The sequence below is a fragment of the Numida meleagris genome, chromosome 6 (assembly GCF_002078875.1).
Source record: "Numida meleagris isolate 19003 breed g44 Domestic line chromosome 6, NumMel1.0, whole genome shotgun sequence".
NCBI classification, from domain to species: Eukaryota; Metazoa; Chordata; class Aves; order Galliformes; family Numididae; genus Numida; species Numida meleagris.
Genome location: NC_034414.1, coordinates 18,372,336 through 18,390,641, shown reverse-complemented (window position 1 = coordinate 18,390,641; position 18,306 = coordinate 18,372,336). Strand labels below are relative to the sequence as shown.

Here is an 18,306-nt window from a genome sequence, read left to right as displayed (position 1 = left end):
TAAATTAAGCAAATTTCAAGAAAATTACAGGTGTTGCTGATATTTTGCCATCTACTGGACAACAGTTAAATTAATATACAATGTTAATTCCTTTCCAAATTGAAAATATGGGACTTGTTTTACTTTCTGTAATTGTATCAGTTAAGAATTATTTTTTGTCCAGGACAAAAGCATGTATGAAAACGCTGAGTATAATTTTCTTACTTGTATTGTGTAGTAACACAGAATAATTTTAGAAAAAATGCCAGCATTTATTGACCTGGCAGAGATGTAGGATATTTCTGCACTTAATATAACCTTTACAGACTGTTATTTGAGGAGAAGAATATTAAATTTTACTGCTTTGCTGCTTCTATGTATATATTTTACACCTTATTTCAGTGTTTTACTGAAACTTGAAAACAATATTATTTGAAGTAAATTTCAAATTCAATATTCTTTCAGAACTTTCTCTCAGAAAAAAACTTCTTACAATTCTTACATGTTTTCAGAAAAAAAAAGATTACCTTGTATATAGTTATAAAATTCTCATAGGAAAATATGCTTCTGATATATTTCTAATTATGTGTATTATATCTGAACTTCAAAGCTGATTTTTATTAGAAGTCTTGGAGTGAAAATGTAGAGATGTAGCTTCACAAGGTGAACATACATATCATCTTGAGGTTGTATTTGATGTCATCCATCTTAAGTGTAGTCAGGAGCGCTATTAGGAAAGAACATGGAATAGTGATATTAATAGCATATTGAACAAGTGTTTAATTGTATGATGAAGTGAACTAAAAAGCTTCCTTTAATTTTATTTTGCCTTATAGCCTCAAACTTAAGGATCGACTGTAATCAATACAACTATAAAACATGGGATGATGCTTTGCTCTTTGAATTTGGAAGCTAAAATATTGAATTCATGATTATTCAGCATATCTATTTTAGATTATATAGTTATTGCAACTGCGTAGAATTTTCCAGCTTGTTCAGAAAATAGCTTTTGCTCTATTTATTGAATTCTTAATGTCTTCTCTACTTGAAAATAGCTAAAGCTGTTATATTTTGCAAAGATATTACTAAATAATATATTTCCAAAGGAAAATTACTTATAGATACATCTTTGTATTTATTGAATAAATAAATGTATCTTAATTTTAAAAACTCTCTTAAATTGGGCGAGAAACCAATAATGCTTGATAAGTACATTTTTCTCCCACACCTATGGAAAAGAATTTCAGAATGCAGATTGCCTCATGCTTTTCCAAGCCAAACTCCATCTGTACCACTGAGGATAGTTTCAAAATCTACATGCTGCTCATATATGACAGCAACTAATGCATATCAATTTAAGATTTCTTTCCAAGTCCACGGAGTGCTATGTGATTTTTTTGTCACTGTTTATCAGGAATATAACCTCACTGTGCTATGTGCAGTATGGTCATACACGCTTATACATGAGAGCAAGGGTTTCCCACTTAAGAACCTGAATTTAAGATTTTAACGTTATGGATGAATAATGAAATGGTGCATAGTGACAGCCTTCAAAGTGGCTTTAAACTCTGAAAAGCCTTTACCTCTTCATTTCATTAGGGAGAGCTTTTCTGTCAGGAAGACGTGATAGAAATACGTTGAACTACATTGCATTTTCAGTGCCCAACAGTAAGCACCGTTATAACTTCATATTAAGTTATAAAGGTATCTGTGTCCAAAGATTGTGATTATAATAGAATGGTTTAGAGATCACCATGCTGTTGGATCATTTTTTGATATTTCAGGTAGATCCAGTGAGTTGTTGGTATGGTTTTTTGTCTAGAAATTTGTTCATTAAAAATGATAACGCTTTTCATATATTCAGTATGAAGAAATTATGTCACAGTTAAGAGATGTGCAAGCGCTCTTCAGGCAATCTCTTTGTTAAGGAGATGATCCTAACAATTCCTTCCAAAGGCACTTTGAGTAACTTCTCACCAGTCTCTACTGTGAATCCTATTGCATTGTCCTTCATGGTATAATAAATAAATTATAATTTTATAAGTCTAATATTAGAGTGGAAGGCGATTTCTGGAGAAGCCTATTGCTGGGTTGTATCATCTTTTCCTTCCAGTACCATCTGGAGACAGGAGAATGCAGTGTACATAGACCCCAGAGTAGCTTTTATGTTGCATTTGTTTCCCCTCCTTGACTGAGACTGAGTAAAGTCTCTTTTTGTTCTGGGATGGAGCTATCTCCTTTAATGTACAGTGCCATACCTGAGCTCATTGCTATTTCAAGCTTTCTTGAAAGACTATCATTTAGTGAGCACTGCTGGATAGCAGAGACAATGCAAGAGTGAAGCATCAGCTCTGAAGGAAAGAATAATGAAATGTGCTTTCATCAGGGAAGTGAAATTGTCTGGAAAAGGAGAAAAGCAGGTGGGGAGTGCTAGCTGTTTTATCACGAACTGCTTATTGTGAATTGCAGCTACAAATGTGCAGCACAAAGAGCTTCCTCTGCTCTCCATTTAGGCAGAGCATTTTAAAGCTATATGTTGCCACTGGTCTAAAACTTAAGCATGTGCAGAAGGAAGCGCAGCAGCCTTGGCTGAGAGTGAAACATAAATGAAATGCAAGTTGCTGTCCTCGTTTTCATGCAGAAACTTTTTCAAAGTTCATTGACTGGACTTAAGAGGGGATAACTTCAATTTCTCTGTTTTGAAAGAAGAAAATTCATTTCTTATTGTGGGGAGCAATTTGTTTCAAAGAGTGATAATATAATTTAGTTGTGGTGCTTGCCTTTCAGGGACTAACCAATAAAGCTTTAAAATTGTATTTGCTAACAGGCTACAAAGATCTTACTCTAATTTAATATAATCTCTACTGGTGATACATCTCAGGAGCAGAAAAAAATCAATTGTGAAAGGTTAGTGACAGGTAAAGTGTATATATAATTTCCAATTTCCCAAGAGGAACAAAGCTCTGCATGAATTATGATTCAAAAAATCTAAATGCTTGAGGGTAAGTGATATATTGACAGCTGCAATTTCCACGCTGAAAAGAGAGCCTTTTGTGAGACAGTACTGCTGCTTATGCCTGGTCTAGAGTCTGAAAGCCGTTATGGATCTCTCACACTGAAACCTGCCTCTGGACACCTACCAGGCTCTGACATATATACAGAGTAAACTTATTTGCCTTCATTTAAACTAAATTTATTTGGGGAACAAGATTCAGGAAAGCAGAACTAAGCAGATGCTTCAAATCTTTGATTTCTGGACTGACTTCTGAAAGCCAACCTAAAAACTGCCTGTATGTAGGAACTTTTATCACTGTAAGTAACAGAAAACCAGAAGATGAAAATAATGCTGTGCCAGGAGAAGGAGGTACCCTGCCTACCAGTTAGACTTTTACTCCCACAGGATGTGTCTGGACCAGCAATCACAGGGTGTCCTGTCCTCTCACTGTTCCTCACTCCAGCCTAAAGAATCACAGCCACTTCATTCAAACTTCTGCATCACTGAGCTGCCACTTAATTACCACTGGGTTGCTGACATGACAAACAGTAAACTGCTGTCACTAGTTAAGTTTGAAAAGAAACATCTGTCTGTAAGACAGTAAGTGAGACAACAGGGCAGCTGTAAGAAGCTTTGCTTCTTCCAAGACAAAGCAAATATTGGTGTAAATGCACAGCTGCTGGGCCCACTCTGCAATGTGCACCCTGACAGCAATGACCGGTGCTTGACTGCCCTGCCCAGTAGGTCACCAACCCTGTGACTTGAGTGCAGTGCAGCTCTGACAGGTTTCAGTGACTCCATTAATGTTTTGTTACAATGACATTATGAAGATAGGACATCATAGAAGTAGGAGACGTTACTGTTATTCTATCTACATAAGTCTAGTTTGTTTTATTTTGTATGAATTACCTCCTACACAGGTCTTCTGGCTTTGCTTTGCTTTCTGCTCGCTTCCCTGTTGTAAGGGTATGTATTTATTCAAATTAACCCTGTATGTTATCAAATGTAATTAGAAAATATTTGAGGCCTATATTTTCGTCCTGAGTGAGGTAAGATAGACACAGAGGTGAGGGAGCTGATAAATGTTTAACTTTGGTTACTATTGGTCATACAAGATTACCTCTAATGATGATATGAAAATCAAGAGAATTGCTATTACCTGTGTTGTATAGACTATTATGTGTTGGAGATCCCAACCAGATGTCCATGCAGCAGATAAAATCCTCTACTCTGGGTCAGAAAGCATGCACTTGAACTGCTTAGTTGTGCTTTTCAGCTGGACATTCATTGCTACTGTTCTGGGATGCTGCAGGAGCAGACTTTCTAGTTTAGGAACCAATGCATAGTAAATATGCCCTTTAAAAATAGGTTAAAGGATTTACAGATTTGAGTGGAAATCATAGATTAATGACTTTCTGAGGAGATAACCAGACTTTATCAAGTTTTACAGAATAATTTGACTAAGTACGTGAACTTGAAATATTGTAAGACTGCTTTATATGCTGTTTATAAAGAGCTGCAATTTTTGAAGCTTCAGTGTAACAGAATCTGTAGCTAGCCTCTAGCTGTAAAGTGCTAGCTCCAGCCTTTCATGGTAATATTTCATGTCTGGAAACATGCATGTGATGCATTTTGATGACTGGAATCCAATTCCTACTGGAATTGGGAGAAACTTTCACTATAGTTTTGCTGCTTGTGCTGTTTGTTTTTTTTTACTGCCAAGAAGAGATGTATTGTGACCCCCCAAAAAACCCAAAGAAAACTTTCTTTCATGCAGTGACCTGTCAAGTAGAAATCTGACTGTATAACATCCTTGCAAGAGAAGTATGGATATTTGAAAACAAGCAAATTAGAAATCAAACTCCATTATTTTTTTAAAAAGTACATGAATATATTTTTTCTAAAATACAATGAAATTACAGAACTTCAGTAAATTTCTGCTCAAGTTTTCATGCTAATTAAAGGAAAATGTTGCACCACTTCAGTTTGCATTAGATCTGAACTGGTTGAAGCCCTTTGTTCTGATTGTATGAAGACCATGTGATGCCCTAATGCATTCACTCTAATAGTTTTGTCTGATCACACTGGTACTCTTGTTCAAGACAAATTTTGGTGGAAAAGAGGCTACTGTGCTTAGTTTGCAACTGTAAAAACTGAATGAGTATAATTTTATATCTTTCAGATTTCTCTCTGACTTCACTTTCTCCCACACTCTTTACCCATCAAATTCAAGTGAAGCACATTGACATTATGCCAAGAAATATTTGTACTTTTTTACTTTTTCTTGCTTTCTTTAGATCCTACCATACTTGCCTTCATTTTTGCTGCTGGAATTTTACATAATGTTTCTACTGAGTTGAAGTAAATTGAATTAAAAGAGTTGATACCTTCAGCTTGCTGAATCCAGTGCTAGATTCAGAAACAATTCTCTGTCAAGCTGTCTCTCAGCCTTCTTTTTTTCCAAGTAATAAAATGTATTTATCATTTGAACAACATGTTTTACTTGAGTTTTAAAATCTTTTTTGTATCAAACATTCTTTCATTTGAGAAACATGGAGGCTGTCTAGCAAGCTGCCTGTCACTGCTGAATTCCCTGCTTGAATTTTGCATGCCAATTAATGGTAATGCAGACAAAAGGTATTATTGCTTGCTTAACGCTCCCTGATGTGTATGCAAATGTTGTTCTTATGAGGCAGGCTGCAGAATATGAGGTTAAACAGGCAGCATTTGCGCAGCTTTTCCGTTATTCTTCTAGTGCAATTGGCCAGGTTGAATGATAAGTTGCACTTCAGAAGCTGATCACTGAAGGCTGAGAACCAGGTTTGGATATATTATCAATGCTGAGAAGCAGATTTTTTTTATGACTAGTTTCTGGAATACAGGTGTTCTGACTAATGGCTAAAATATTAATTTTCAGATGGATAATTATCTCTATTGATGATGAGGTGGCAGTGTGCCACCATATCCATCTACCTCTCTTTGAAGTCACTGATCTTTGCAGATAATATAGCATGCAGAAATCTTATGATATATCTGTGTCGACTGCAGTCTAAAAGAGGTGGGATTGATTAGAACCAGTGTTATTGATTAATAATACATTTTGCTTACAAGAATCCATTGTTTAATCTAAAACAACTGAGAAGTGCCCAAAGTAAAACATTTCCTTACGTTTAATATTTTAATGAGAAAATAATTATATGACTATTTCTAGTAAGTATGCTGCTATTCTATGTGCATCAATTATTTAAAAGACAAATTATTACATTGCACATACGATGCTCATAGCTGTCTGCTGGAGATTATTTTAAATCACAAATGTATACTTCTTGAATAGAACTGCTAGGAGCTGTGTAAATGCAGAACAGAGCTTCTGCTATCACAAACACTCTTGAAATGAGAAACAAATTTAATTACTGTATTTAGCATTTATGTTGGATAGAATTTTGTAATGGCATAAGAAACAATTTGCAAAGAAAAAAACATCTGAAAAACAGTAAAAAAAGAAAAAAGAGCGGGGACTTGGATTTAGGATGTAAACATGATAAATGTATGTTCTGCTGTTTGCTTTAAGCTTTCCTTGGTAGTCTGAAAAAGTCATTCTGATACTGTATTATACTTAAAACATAGTGATTTATTTGGAGGCTTGCTTATACTTTCCTAACCTGTAAATTTTACAACCTGAACCAGATCAGCCTGTTTCTCCTTAAACCAACTGCTGCTTGCATAAGACTGTGAGATAAATCAGAGATTACTTCCATGTATTTGAAAACATTTATTTAGATCTGAGTTATTTTGCAAGGATTTCCAGAAAGGTTTCATGAATGATAACTTGATGCGTGAGAACTAATGCAATGGGAGTCTTAGGTCTAAAGAAATGCCTTAAAATGAGCTCACCAGGAGGACTGTAGAATGGAGAAGAGAGCGTGATAATCTGTCAATTTTTCCCCATCTGGCTTTATTTCGGGGTTTTGTAATGAATTCTCTTTTCTAAGACAGGTCACCCATTCCTGCAGCAAACACCCATCACAGGACTGCATGTTAATGAGACTTGTTCCAGTGCTCTAGTAGGATGTACAAAAAGCCCAAGGCCTATCCAAGATCCACTAATGGCAGAAAAGATACAGAGTACGAAATGAGGCATGCTGAATGAAAAGCACAGAAAATATATGTAATTATTTTGAAATGAAATAGATGTCCTGAATGTAACTTATGATTTAAGCCTGCTATGAGTCTACCATTTAAAGCAGATTTGGAAACTCTTACCTACATAATAGTCAAGATATTCTAACTGTAGCTTGTCACAAGTTTATGAAGTCTTCATTTTTGAGGGCTTCCATATTATTTTGTTTCAGTTAATAGTAAATAGAACTGACTCTAAAGAAATTTGCTGCAGTAAGAGCAAGATTAAGCTTACACTTGTTACATTAAAAAAATATTGCTTATATTAATTGTACCTCATACACTTAGAATATGTCACCCTTTTCATTATTCTTCATGTCTGATATTAGTTGAATGGTTCAGCTGACAATTTTTCTTGGTCATCAGCTCAGAATTTTCCCCAGATTTTAAATTCATTCTCATGAATGACAGTAGTGCTATATCCAGGGGACTCCTTAAGTAAGATTTATTTTTTTCTGCCTGCATTAAGTTCTGATATTAGGACAAATTTATTCTCAGAGGCGTAGGACATTAGAACAGGCTGCCTAGGGAAGTGGTAGAGTCACCGTCCCTAGAAGTGTCCATTAAATGTGTAGATGTGGCAGTTAGGTATGTGTTTTAGTGGGCGTGGTGGTGATGGCTTGACAGCTGGACTAGGTGATCTTAGTGGTCTCTTCTAACCTTAATGATTCTGTGATTCACTGTGTATATACAGAAGCTCCTATGAGAAAAGTGAGCCCAGTGTATCACTTCTACCAACATTAGGAAGGACATAGTGACACTGGGAGAAAAGAAAGCTTCCAAATAAATGAAGGAAAGGGAACTGATGGGTATTCACAGTAAAGCAGGAGAGGAAGAAGGAAGGAAGTAGCAATGGCATAAGCAAATGTCTTTCTATCCAGTGGAGATATTTCTCTTTTTAAGATCATTTAGATGAGGACTTGAAATAGCCTGTCACGCATCCATGCTTTACAATCAGGAAATAAAATAAAAAGATAATTCTTTATTTCAGAAGTATAATTTAATAAGTATACTTCTGTAAAGTATTTTAATAAATACTTTATATAGGCGTAAACTATAGAAGTTTCTCTTTTGGAGTCATCTTTGCTGTCTTAGTGATACCTGACTTATTATAGTTCTTGGTACTTTCCTGGTTATCCCACGTACGTTGCAGTGCAGCTCCTGATTCAATGTTCAGGTAAGGAACAAGGAGGAGCAAAAAAAAGGAAAATAATTTCTTAGATATCTCTCTCAGAGCCTGCTATTGTACAATTCTCCAGTCATCAGCATAGCCCTGAGAGTGCTGGGGGTGTATTTAATGTTCACTGCTGCTTTTGACTGTCACAACATGAAAAGCTCCGCAGGTCTTATAGCGGTCACCTGAGAGACATCCATGATCACAGCAGCCTTATTTATTGGGTAACTGGGGAACTTGCCGTGCTTTTTCAAATAGGTTGTAATATCATAATGTTGCACATAATGCATTTTGGAAGCAACAGTTGAAGGATGGAAGTTGAAGTGTCCAAGAAATAAACAATTACTCCATTTAGCAAAATGAAATATGTGTGATGCTTATCAGTAATATAACTTTCATGGTTTCCTACTTAATGATTATGACATTGTATTAATTTTAACTATTTTACGATCCTTCAGGTGGCCATAATAGCAGGAAATTTTGAGCTTGCCGAATATATCAAGAATCACAGGGAAGCTGATATTGGTAAGCAAAATATTTACAAACACTGAAAATAAGCTATTCATGTTTGAACCAAGATTTTATTCAATCATATTCAACATCTTTATGATAGATATCCCTATGAGGCTGGTGATGGTGTTATTTCAGGGAGATTTTAGAAGTAACTTTCCCTTAAAAAAAAAAATGCAGGTAGGAGAAAAAGATGAAATGTTTTCAAAATATTCTCTGAAAAAGAATTTGATAGGTAATGCGACAGTTGTAGATGTTTTATGAATATGAATTAGCCAGTTTCTAATGGATTAAATGTACATGGCCATATCCAGCAGATCTAAATTGGCTCTTGATGGCTATTTTGAACTTCAGCATCAGGCTAAAGCAGTTCTTACGTAGGAATAATAATTGGTCAGAGGAAGATAAAGATGCTTCCCTGGAACTGAATTCATTTATGGCAAAAACTGTCTATCCATGTCCATAAAAACTTTTCCTCTCACTGAGGGTGGTGTGTGAGACTGCACAAAGTCTACAGCAGCTCCAAATGACAGGCGTTAAGAGCCCTCAACACAAAACCTTTAGGCTCTTTAAAGATCTTTTTACATAGCGAGTTCTGCCATTAAAATAAAGGTAATTTCAATAAAGTGATTTCTTATACAGATTAATTAAAATCCTTTAACTGAAACCAATTAAAGCTCTACAGAAAAATTGTTGTACTAAGAAAGGCACTTGCTTTGAAGTAGGAGGGTCTGTATAGTTGCCTGCACTGATTTAACTCCATGATGCATGTCTATGACTTGATAGTATTATTTATGTGGAACACTGAGCCAACTCACACGCAGCTCAGGTCTGAGAAAGAACTGCTCTATGTTAAGATCTCTCTTCCCTTTCCCCTCCCAGCTGCACATGCTTTGTAGGGATATATTTGAAAATTCATCATATGAAATTTAGTAGCACTGTGATACTTTTAATTCTTTGCAGTATGCATTGAGATAACTCAGGAAATTTCACAAAAGTTTTGCAGAAAACTCTTGCTTCTGCAGTTCATTGCGTGCTTGGAAGGTTTTTACCTGACAAGTGGGATAGCTCTGTTCTACGTATCTTCTTCCTTCTGTCTTTATAAATAGTTTGATGTAAAAAAAATTAACAGAAATGAACCAGTTGTTCCTAATGCAGTGAGCATCTTGTTTATATTTACATATGGTTAATGGTTTTAGAACTTTGTGAAGATCTTGAAATGAATTGAAATGATTGGGTAGATTCAAATAGTCCTATTTGTTTCTGCTGTGCTAGTTCTTGGTACTTTGACTTGCCTATGCAGCCAGTGCAGAACAAGTGCTGCAGGTAGACAGCGCACAATATTACATTTTATGTCTTCCTAAGTGTATTATTTCTCTTAAAAATAGTTAAGTACAATGAAAGAAAAAATCTAGTGAAGGAATACTTAGAATTTTTAACTATGCTACGCTTCCAATATAAGTAACTGTAAAATGTAAGTAATGCTTATGTTATTCTTATTGACAGTTGACTTTAAGCTGGCTTGCATGAAACTATATTGACCTTGACGTCATCGTTTTTCCTCCCCCCCTCCCCCCCCAATCAGTGCCAATTCTGAGTTACTATATAAGAGAGATTGTAATGTAGTTTAATATTAGATGGATGAGATTCAGTTCAGGAAAAAAATGATAGTTGCATGGCTCATGCTTTAGGCAGAACTTAATGTTCATGACTGTTTAAACTTTCTTTGTGATTTCTATTTAAAAAAAAAAAACTTTTATGGGAAGCTTCTCCTGATTGTCCTTATGCCTTCGCTTTCCTAATGAAAAATGGAAACATTGGTGCTTTTGTCATTCACTTGCTTTTTTTCAGTTTGGTTATTGTGTATAACTATTTAAATTAGTAGATTTGTCCGAAGGGGCAAGCATTACTTCATGTTGTTTCTCTCAGCTAATTTAATTTAGCTGGATATTGTCCCTTAGATTTATTACCTAAAAAAACCAAACAATAATAAATAAAATGAAAAATACCAGTAGTCATCAAAATGTCTATCTCTGGAATGTTTCCTAATTTGAAAGTAAATAAAGGAATCAAAGAACAATGTCCGGAGCAGAAAAGCTGATAGCTATTACGATGAAGAATTTGCAGAATAATGTCAGCATTTAAACTTCAACAGCTTGACTTTTACTTATTTTACTTATCTGCTTATTCTTTATATATTCCTGTAATTTTGGATCTATTCCAACATAAATCCTTTCATTAATGCACCTTCTCTGAGCACAGAAGCAACAGAGTGGGAGCGAATAGCAAAGAGCTAGAGAAGTATCTTCAAGAAGAAAAGACAAGGGATAAAAGATGAAGTTTCTCAAGATACTCCATTTTATCCATAAAAGTATTTTCGGTTAGGTATTGAACTCTGATATTGGACTTGTTCATTAAACCTTGTTGATTATTAAATGAGTCTAAAATAACAAGTTACAACTTCAGGAAATTCTTTGGAATATATGCAACTTTGTGTGGGTGCCCTTTGCCTGTGGAAGTTTTATGTGGTAGATGATGAGGTGTTCAATCATTTAACAGTAAACTTGCCAATCATATTCATGATTATTCACAGTAGTGTTCTTTCACAGGAGGGATTGGTGATGTATCAGAAAAAGAAACTCCACATTGCTCTTGAAAGATTGTGACCTAATATTTTTAACTTTTCATAATCTTCAGTATCTTTCCATATAGTTACTTTATAAATGGAAGCCTAAATGCACCTAAGTAATAGAAATGGCAATGATACTTTTTTTCAGAAAAATCAACCTACTTTCCTAGTTGTTATCTTAAGGACGGGAAAATTTTAATTGACGAGCTTGATTGGAGGCTGGACCTACCTTAGTAGTTTCAAGAGCGTTTTTTTATCTGGTAATAGAAAAAAGTTTTTACATTTCTCAAGCTAATATATCTAGTATGAAAAATATTTTATTGAAATATCTTAAACACCGAAGGACTTCATTATCAGTGTCCATCTGCTTTGGTATGTGCTAATTAACATTATTCTTTGATAAATTTATTGTCCCAAACTATTGCAGTAGGAAGTCATTTGTACTTTCAGTGCAGAAGGTATTGTGTGGGTGTCTTCCAGTTTCTCAGTAGTCACAAAGCTGTTTCGAGTAATGTAGCCAAAACGGCAGTTACAAGGATCTAACAGCAGTAATGTAATGCTTATGATTCATGGTCCTGTGCCGTGCATTGCCATGAATGAGCTGCTTTGTTCAGCGGCAGAGACCACACCTCAGTCTTTCCACAGGAGGACATCACTGCCCGTGCAGTAGTGGGAGGTGGCTGCAGTGTGCCAGCAGCAACAGCACTACATCTCAGTGCGCTGGTCTGCAATAACTCTACATAAATATATTTGCATGCTTAAGCACTTGGTGTATTATTACTCGTTAACTATTCCAAATTTGGCTGCCAAATACACTTTCATTGGCTTTTAGAGCAGGTTACCATTTCATGCCATACACAAAGTCTGGAATTCTTCAGTTAAGAAGAGACTGATCTCATGTCTTAAAGGAAGCCTTTTTTTTTTCCTGGTCTGGATCGATGCCAAATTGTAGTGCTAAGACTGTCTTTATTGTTGAAGATGATGGAGAAGCTGCACAAGTGGAAAATGATCAAGGTATTCTCTAGCAGTAGAAAATAATTTACAGCAGAACTATTCAGAACTGTTCTGCAGTTCAAAAGTTCTGAAAGTTCAAGAATTTCTGCAGATTAATTCCCACAGAGATTGCTCTCCCTTTTTATTTATTACAAAGCACTTAGATCAGACAAATATGTTGAAATAATGAAAAAATATGCAAAAATGAGAGAAGCTTTTCTGCACTAATTGTAATACTTGACAGTATGCTGTAAAAAGAATAAAACTTAATAATGCCTATTTCAGAGTCATAAAAGGCAAAAATGATGACCCCACATTACTAAAGAATGTGATTTCTGACTCAAAGATAAGGTTGATCTTCCAGGGTGTGTGCTGGCTGTTTGTGTCACTCAAATGTTGCCAGATTAAAGTATCTACCTAGTGATGTGGAAAAAAGAGGAGATTTTGCCAGGAAACTCAGCTGCATAAAATTGTCCTATGGAGGCTGCTCAGTTGGATAAGCTAAGAGTGTTTCAAGACATATAGGATCTTTGCAAATAATTCCTGGCACTTAATACAGTAAAAGACACCTTGCTATCATTAACAGGTGAAGTTCACAACAGTTTCATCTGAAGGGAATGGTGCTTTTTTTTGTAAGACCAAATCATACATAAAAATAGATTATTCAAGGCAGAGGAAAAAGTGTATCAGTGAGGGATTAAAAAATGGATCCAGATTTCATTGTATTTATTTATTATATGGTATTCTAAATATCAGGGAATCTCTTTTGCTTTCTTGAAAGATATTCAAAAGGTGAATGGAAATTGCCGTATCATTTTTAAAGTAATCCTACTTGAAACAAAATAAAATGATATTTTTATAAAGCAAGAAAACCTATAATCGTATGGTACTTAACTTGTTTTACATGCAGTATGAAGGACTAGCATAGCTTCTTAGATTATTTCAATCCATCATGCCACTAAATTAGTCTTTTAAGGAATAATAACATCAAAGCAGCTTATTCTAATTATTAATTATGAAAGTCTTTGGAACCCAGAACTATCTTGCAGCATTATGACTATTGTTCCATCTTCTCTTCTGCACTGAGGAAACATTACACACACTCCTGATGTGCAGCACAGCAGTTACATGTCACTTTAAAATAACCACGCCCCTTTTCAAACTTAAAAAAAAAAATTAGTTTCAGTACATCTATAATTTGTTTACCTTTATGTATTTTTTTATTGCAAAATAAGAGAAAGTAATGGATTAGAAGATGTGATGAACAGAAAAGTTAATCCCTGTTTGTTTTCATCCAGCCTGCAGCTGTCTGTGAGTAAATGAGCACAGGAGATTTAGGGAGCTTTTGCTATACAGAATTTACTATGGCTTCTATAGGATGGAGGTACAAAACCCAATCACATGTAAGAATATTGAAGCTTTCATTAGATACAGATATGCAGATCTTAAGTATGTTTCAAGTTGATAATCCTTTGACTTGGATAACCTATTTTAAATGTGTCTTCTGCCTTGGTTCTTTGTGATGAGATGAATTTTCAGATGGATTAAATGACATGGGTTGTTCTTCTTCAAGTGAACAAGGTTTGTTTTATATTGTGCATCTTGTCCTTCAGCAGCTCGGAAGCTAGAAGCAATAGGATTCTTTTGCTTTATTTTTGTTCGCTTTTGCTTTTGAAAAATGAAACATATTGAGCTGATGTGTGAGTTTTTGGTAGTTGATTAGCAGACTAACTAATACTTGGATACTGTTGCTAGGCTTCAAGTCAGAGTTCCTGTATTCCTCTATAATTATGCAGAGATGTGTATGTGATGGTTTGTGCTTTCACATGGATTTTCTTTTTAAATATTGAAAGTCTGCTAATATAGTAGGCTTATCCTTTAAAATATACATATTCCACGCAAGGCAATTGCTTTTATACAAAACATTTTTCAAACATAAGTATGTATTTTTATAGGAATTGTGACTGTAAATAGCTTAAGAAACATGCATTTTATTGTAGGATAAGCAAAACAGGTTTTTTATAAGACAAAGATACTAGTAGGTTTTTGGTAAAAACTGCTTTTCTGGCCCACTTTCTTAGATCAGAGTAATTGAGGTCAGCATTCTTGATTTTTTTTCAGATGCAAATGTTTTTATTAAATGCTAGCCAGCCTGATGAATATTCTGCTTTTTTGTTTTTATTTTTATTTTGAGAACCTTTTTAGCACTTCTGATTTTCATAAATCAGATACCTGCAGAATACTTCTCTCTTTAAGAGAAATCACACCAGCAAAGATAAAAGCAGAAACAAGAAAGGGCAGTAAATCAAAAGACTAAAAGTCTACAAACTGTCAGCAGCACGCTACGACTAGTTCTATTTTTATCCCATGTTACTTAATAGAAGAAAAAGGGACACAGTCGTGTATTACAGCCATGTATATTTGTTGTTTGAAGGGAAGTAACATTAACCTGTTTCGTATGATATTGGGTATTTTAACATGGAAAAGGGATTAATATTAGTGTAATCAGGATAGCAATGGTACAGAGATCTTCACTGCCCACATTTTAAATGCTTATTTTGGGTAGATTGCCATAATCTGGTGTTCCTTTTTGTAGTTTAAATACTAGTATTAATTTTAATATCTATTAAATTAATAATTATTCCTAATGTCCACAGGAAAAAAATTTTACTTTAATTCTGAGATGGGTTGCAACCAAACACGAAGTGGTGTGCGATAAATCTGTTGCTATTATTTATCTGTTTTTCTTCAAAGCGTTACAAGAAATAGAATGTCATATGCTCAGTCTTGGTATGCAGGAGCAAACAAATTGGAAAACTGGGAATTGTTATCTCTTAATGTAACTACATACTGAAATGTAGGACAGAGTTTGAAAAACTTACAGTAGTTTTCCTTTTCCCTTTGATCACAGGTAAATTGTTTTCTGCATATACTTTAGCACAAAATAGTGCAGTAGTTGTTTAGTTTTATTTCAAAGTTTAAACTTCATTTGCTGAAGTGGACTGTTCTTGTTGCCTTTTGAACTTCAGTGTTGTTCTGTGCATATTAACATATTTGTTGTTTATGTGGGCTTTGTAGATCAGAGCTTCTAAACTATCTGATATGAAACTGCAGGCAAAGCAAAGTATAGTAGATTATGTAGTAGTTGTTCATAGCCTGTGATTTCTGAGGCTTTCTCTAAAGTTCTGAGCAGGAAAGTAAGGAGAGAAATGACGATGCGTAACAGCTAGTGCAACTACTGCAGATCTCAGAATGCTGTGGTCTGGTTTTGTAAACCACTCCATAGTGTGTCCTTGCTATGCGTCAGTTAGGGAATAATTGCCACAGCTGATCCTCTTAGAGTTTGAGACCAAGCAAGCCTTGTATTTGAGCAGAAAAGCTATCAGAGGAATCTCAAGCTATCTTGAATACTGTTGGTGTCACTAGTTTTCTTTTCATGCGAGAGCTTTGTGGTCTGAACAGTGGGTGATGGTCACACAGTGCTGGCTGGCTTATCTGCATCTTCCCCTGTGGAGAAGTCAGGGAGGATGCCACAGCAAGGATGGATAGGAAGAGGGGGTACATGTTTGGGTCTTTTGTCCCATTCATTATGCTCAGACCCAAGTAGCTGGAAGTATTTTCCCCCAACCTGGCTTCTAGCTAGCTCCTAGTCTGCCAGCCTCCTGATCAGGAGAAATGCTTCGCACCTTCTCTGCTCCCTCTGAGCTGGGATCAGCAGTTGGGAATTGTGGCTTTTTATTTATTTTTATTGTTCTTCGTAACATTCCTGCATGCTGTTTCATTATTGAACAGGATCCTTTCTCCCATAGTGGGTTTTTTGATTTTGCTTTTTAATACCCCTCACTGGTTTGAAGTTTCTGAAATAGTGTAATGGGAAATAAAGTCATAGGCTACATGGAGAATTAATGCAAGCTGATGAATTAAAAATCAAGACAGAGTATTGATAATATCATGTTAAGGAAAAAAAGTCTTTAAAAATAAGAAGAAAAATGATTTGAGAATATACCCAGGTATAATTGCATAATTGTTCTGACTGGAGATAAGAGGAATATATTTTTAGATATCAAGAAAAAAAAAAGTGAGTGGATTTTACTATCCACAACAATTCTGGTGAAATACATTAAGGATAATTCCATTGAGGTAAATAGTTAGATCAGGGATCATGTTAGAAGTAGATACCAATGCAAATACATCAGAGCCCTCAAATGCTGAAATTTTCAGCTAATATTTCTGCCAAACTTGAACTTCTGATAATGATTTTTGTTACTTTCCATGAGTGAAATTCACCTCTGTGTAAGAAGTTGCAGTTCTCTTTTCACTAAAGTGCAGCGCAAATTTGAAGTGCTAGGCTGAGTTCCAGCTCGTGGCTAGATCTTGTGCAAAACCCCTACAGCTCCTCTTGGAGGCACTCAAAGAGGGAAGCTGGCAACCTGTCCCTTGGGAACTCACCTTTCCTAGCCACTCTTCCAGATAAGATAGACATCTTATACTGCCTGGGGGTGCCTTTGGGGGCAAGGCCAAAGTACGTCAAATTAGGCTTAGAGAATTTGTTTTGTCAAAAATCTAACAATGAATAGATAGGGTTTGGAAAACTGGATCTGATTCTTGCTGTCTGATACTTTTGGATCCATTTGTGGATTGTTCTAGAATCGATAACTCTTTCATTAAACAGATGTATCTTGTTACTAATAGTGGTTGCACTAGCTGGATATAAGATGTGGCAGCCAAATAAGGAATAATAAATAATATGGAAGAAAAATCGTTTGAAGTGTTGTATGGAGAGCTCTAGTATTCCTGAAAAAGCTAATGTATTTTTTCCTTAGTTCACTTTTCAGCATGAGCCTCAAGAGCTCTCTAGGATTACGACAGACACTACGCAGGACTTCAAACAATTAAGCTGTGAAGCCAGGTCAAAAATAGATGTAGGCCAAACAGACAAAAATGGTGGCTGCTCTGAAAGTAATGCTTCCTATTTTATTCTCTTGGCCCACAATACCAGAGGAGGATATTGATGGTATGACAGTAAAGATTGAACCCTCCCATCAATACTGTGTTATGTTTTGTTGCTGTGTGACTGATGGCATCAGAGGGGCAGTCAGACAAAATGCCATCTGACATGGAAGTGAGCATGAAGCTAAAGTGTGTCACTGAATTCCTCCATGAGGAGATAATGGCACCCACTGACATTCATCAACACTTGCTGAATGTTTATGGAGACCACACAGTGGATGTGAGCACAGTGACACAGCAGGTGGTGTGTTTCAGCAGTGGTAACAGCGATGTGAAAGAAGCCGCACTCTGGCCATGCTCAGCTGTGACAACATGAAAGGAAGAGCATCTCAATCAGTTCATCTGGTCATAATCCACCAATTTGTGCAGGAAACTGCATATACAGGAAATGTTTTTACCAGGAAACAGCTTAATATCAGCTTCGGTGTATTGGAAATAATGGAGACAATGCTGGAATATTGCAAAGTTTGCACCAGGTGGGTTCCCCGAATACTCACAGAGGAACAGAAAGTGCATCATATTAAAGTTTGTCAGGACATATTGAACCAACATGAGGCTGAAGGTGACAGTTTGCATCCATATCAGTGATGAGATGGTGTTGCCACTACAAACTGGAGCCAAAACAGCAGCATGAGGCAGCGGTGTGTGAATTCGCCATCAAAGAAGAAGTTCATAACGCAGCCCTCAAGGGGTAAAATGAAGTGCGCTGTTTTTTGTAATAGGAAAGAGATGATTCTTCTGGATTTCCTGGAATCCAGACAAACCATCAACTCTGACTGCTTCATCACAATGCTATCTGTGCTGAAGGCTCAAATTTTCAGTGTCAGGCCACAGGAG

General features: G+C 35.8%; 1 protein-coding gene across 11 annotated transcripts in view; it reads left to right on the top strand.

Annotated features, from left to right (window-relative positions):
- Positions 1 to 18,306, top strand: part of SHANK2 (SH3 and multiple ankyrin repeat domains 2) — a 344,725-nt gene that overhangs the window by 75,869 nt on the left and 250,550 nt on the right. For all 11 annotated transcript variants that reach the window (XM_021402182.1, XM_021402180.1, XM_021402178.1 and 8 more), the window contains one exon: positions 8,786 to 8,852. In XM_021402182.1, coding sequence (XP_021257857.1) covers positions 8,786 to 8,852 — 67 coding nt within the window. The remainder of the gene's footprint in view (positions 1 to 8,785; positions 8,853 to 18,306) is intronic.